We start from the raw sequence: 3,632 nt of genomic DNA on the forward strand, positions 1-3,632 counted from the left end.
TCCTTATTCTTTAGTTGTTTTAGAATAGAAAAGTTATAGACATTTACTTACTTATCTGGCATCTTATAAGACTACTCAATCTAACAATTGGTACAGGTGTTCTATCAGTTGGAATTATTTAGGGGTTTAAACTGCCATAGTTTGCCATAAGTTTGTTTTAGGGGAGTGAGGAAGAAAGTTATTTCTTTCTTATTTATTTATTCATTTTTATGGTAAATAATGATGAATTATAATCCCTTAATACTACAAAAGAATTCTAAAATTCTTACCTGATACTACACCAATTCCATCATCACAGTCATAGTCAGAGACTTCACTATCACTTATTCTCTTTGACCCTATGAAGCAAATAGCAACAATTAAAAATGTTGGTTATTTAAGGGAAAAAAACCTCTCAACAACTTGAAAAATAAATGATAGGATTTTGAGTGAATCAGTTGACAGTAAAATATATATACAGAAGGAAAGTCATTATGAGTTTACCAACACTTATTTTCACACACATTTCATGATGGGAGGATATACGGGTGATGAGGAGTTAATGATTTACACAAGAATTATTCTGTAAACTTATAAGGTAAAATTCCTAAATGGTTTAAAGATTGACACAACATTAAGTACAAGACAATGTTTGTAAATTATCTGACTTGTTGAGCTGATTGATAAAATCTGAAAGTTAATTTTAGATGCTTGTGGACGAAGACACTTAAGTCTAGGTAAATTTCAAAGCACAGTATATTATTTTCAAAAGTATTAATGTGTCTTTTTCTAATAGGTGTGACTAATAAACTGAATATACTCAAATCTTTATTTTTCATGCTCATGGAGAAGTTTAATTGAGAAACGTAAACTCACTTAAGACATCTTAAACCTTCCTTTTCAACTATTTAGTTTAGCTATTTCCCTATTGCTTTGCGAAGACAATAATAATACATCCACAAAACTAACACATCTAAATTGTGGATTGTATTTTCTAAGAAATAGCCTAAGAACAATAAATTATTATAATTTGAGATATGTATGGTTTCCCTTACGAATCTATAACAATATTTTAAAATGTTAATCCTACTATGGCAAAAATAGCATCAAATTGAATTAACTAGAACTTTGATGGCTAAAGCAGATTATAACTTCACACTTAATTATGAATTATATCACATACAGAAATAAACTTTTTTTAAACCATTTTCTTCTACCCGTGTCTCAGAAATGGACACGCCCTACACAATAGAATCCTTTATTCAAGCATTTCCCCCTTCCTTCGTATCAGAAAACATTTAATAATGAATGACTTTTTCGTCTGTCTTCTTATAATACACGTTATTCATTAAATAGATGGAACTCAGTTTTATTAGAAAATAAGTGCTTTCCTGTATGGTTTATAACATACTGAGAACTCACATTGCATAAGGTATCTAAATATTCCAAGAATGTCCTCCAATATCTGCAACCTACTCTTGGAAATACTCTATAAATTTTTTCCTTTTGTTTGTTTTAATCCCTGCCCTTTTGGAGGAGGGAGAGTCTTGCTTGCTAGAAATCACAGTTTTAGTTTTCTGCTTGTAATGGTTAGGAAGAAGATAACTATCTATTTTTATCATGTGGTCTCACTGAATGGACTCTTACTACTATCTTTCCAAATGTTTATGTCATAAAGCTTTAGACACAATCAAATCAGAGACTTTTATAGATCCAATTGATATTAAAACTAGAATTATCTGACAACATCCCAACAGACAGGGCACAAAAGGATTTACAGAATTAGAACATACATTCTAAATGGACTTGGGATAGAAGAAGGGTCACATGGTAGAGACTTAAGGAGAATTGCTATCCCGCTTGTAATAAGGCTTCAATTTGCAAATACCCAAAGACAGGGTAATGATTAGTTTACTATGCCAGGTATGCTACAGAACATAAAGATTACAAGTTTTTGGTATTGGTCAAAAGTCGAATCAAGAATGACACCAGCAAATGACAAAATTTATTTTATCAGCCGTTGTGAGTAGGCCAGTGTGTGTAAGAGTGTATGTGTGTGTGTGTGTGTGTGTACACACTTGGGGGTGAGGTGGCATATGTAGTTAATAAATTGCTTCTTCCTTCCAAATCTTATTGATTTCTTTCCAGATTGAGACTTATCTGTTTTGATGTTAATCCTTTAAAGGTTAAATATATTGGAATTCTGTTCCTTCTATTTGGATATTTTGACATTCTGATGAATTCAAGTTCTTAGGTTTAATGTCATTGAATATATCAATCTTTTCTTTTGAAATTAGCGTTTTCAGTGTCTTATTTAAGAACTCTTTCTTGACCTTTGAGTAGAGAGATAGTCTCCTATATTTTCTTCTAAAAGTTTAAAGATTTTGCTTTTTGCATTTACATCTTCATCCATATTGAATTGAGTTTGTATATCAGGCAATTTTACTTTTTCCATATGGATAGCACATATCTCAGGATTATTTCTTTAATATTTCTACTTTTCCTGAATGATCTGTGATGTCACCTCTGTCATAAATAAATGAATCCTATCTGCAAGGATCTAATGCAATTTAAATCAAAATCCCAATAGGATGGTCTGGTGCTCTATTTTTTTCCCTTGTACAGGCTGTCTATCTATAAACCAAGGACTCTTTGCCTTTGTTACTATAATGTTATATACTGAACAACAGATCTATCTACCTTATTATTCATACCTTGGCTCTTGCCCCTTTGCTCTTTCATATAAATTTTAGATTCAGACCACCAATTTGCACAGAAACATCCTATTGGGATTTTGATTTGAACTGCACTGACGCAATACATTAATTTAGGGAGAATTGGCATGTTTTACAGCATTGCTTTGGTAAACATGTACATGGCATTTTACCCATGTAAGTTTTCTTAAAGGTCTTTTTATAAAATTTCTAATTTTGGCCACTCAAATTTTCTATTATTTGTTCAATTTATTCTTTGTATCTTATAATTTATACTGCTATTAGAAATACTGTTAAATATTATGTTTGCTAACTTAATTGTCAGATGCAGAAATGCAATTTCATTGTAAAGTAATGTTAACTAACAACCTTTAGTTAAAGTCTTTCTCTTTCTTTACTTCTAATAAAGGGATGTAGTTTACTTTGGATTTTCTATGTCGACAATTTTTTTCCCAATCCTTATGTGTTTTTCTTTTGCTTGCCTTGCTGTGCTTACAAGCACAGTGCTGGAAATAAACAGGGGAATTTTACTTTCCTTTAAAATTGTGATTTTAAATATAGTTATTCTAGGATTTTTCCATTAGAAATAGTATCTGCGGGAGTTACACTTCATCACATTGAGGACGGTCTCTTTATCACTAATTTGAAAGGAGTGGGATTTGGTTTGTATTAAATGTGTTTTCTGTATTTTATTGAATGTACAGTTTTTATAATTTAATTTACAAATTTGGTAAATTATGTACATGTATATATAAATTTTGCTATGTTAAACCATTCTTGCATTTCTTAGTTCAGTGATATTTCATTAAAGATTTTTGCATTTTTATTTAAAAGTGATTTTGACCTGTTAAATTTCTTTCTTGCGCTAACCTTGTAGTTTATACAGTCCTTCCCTCCACCCCCCAAAAACAAATGAGAATTATTCTTTCTTTTTTATTC

General features: G+C 30.7%; 1 protein-coding gene across 1 annotated transcript in view; it reads right to left on the reverse strand.

Annotated features, from left to right (window-relative positions):
• Positions 1-3,632, reverse strand: part of LOC105809674 (regulating synaptic membrane exocytosis protein 2) — a gene marked incomplete at its 3' end in the record, with an annotated part of 659,796 nt that overhangs the window by 205,802 nt on the left and 450,362 nt on the right. The window contains exon 13 of the mRNA XM_012643523.1: positions 270-338. Within this exon, the coding sequence (XP_012498977.1) occupies positions 270-338 (69 nt within the window). The remainder of the gene's footprint in view (positions 1-269; positions 339-3,632) is intronic.

This window comes from Propithecus coquereli, unplaced genomic scaffold (genome assembly GCF_000956105.1).
Source record: "Propithecus coquereli isolate 6110/MARCELLA unplaced genomic scaffold, Pcoq_1.0 Scaffold2, whole genome shotgun sequence".
NCBI classification, from domain to species: domain Eukaryota; kingdom Metazoa; phylum Chordata; class Mammalia; order Primates; family Indriidae; genus Propithecus; species Propithecus coquereli.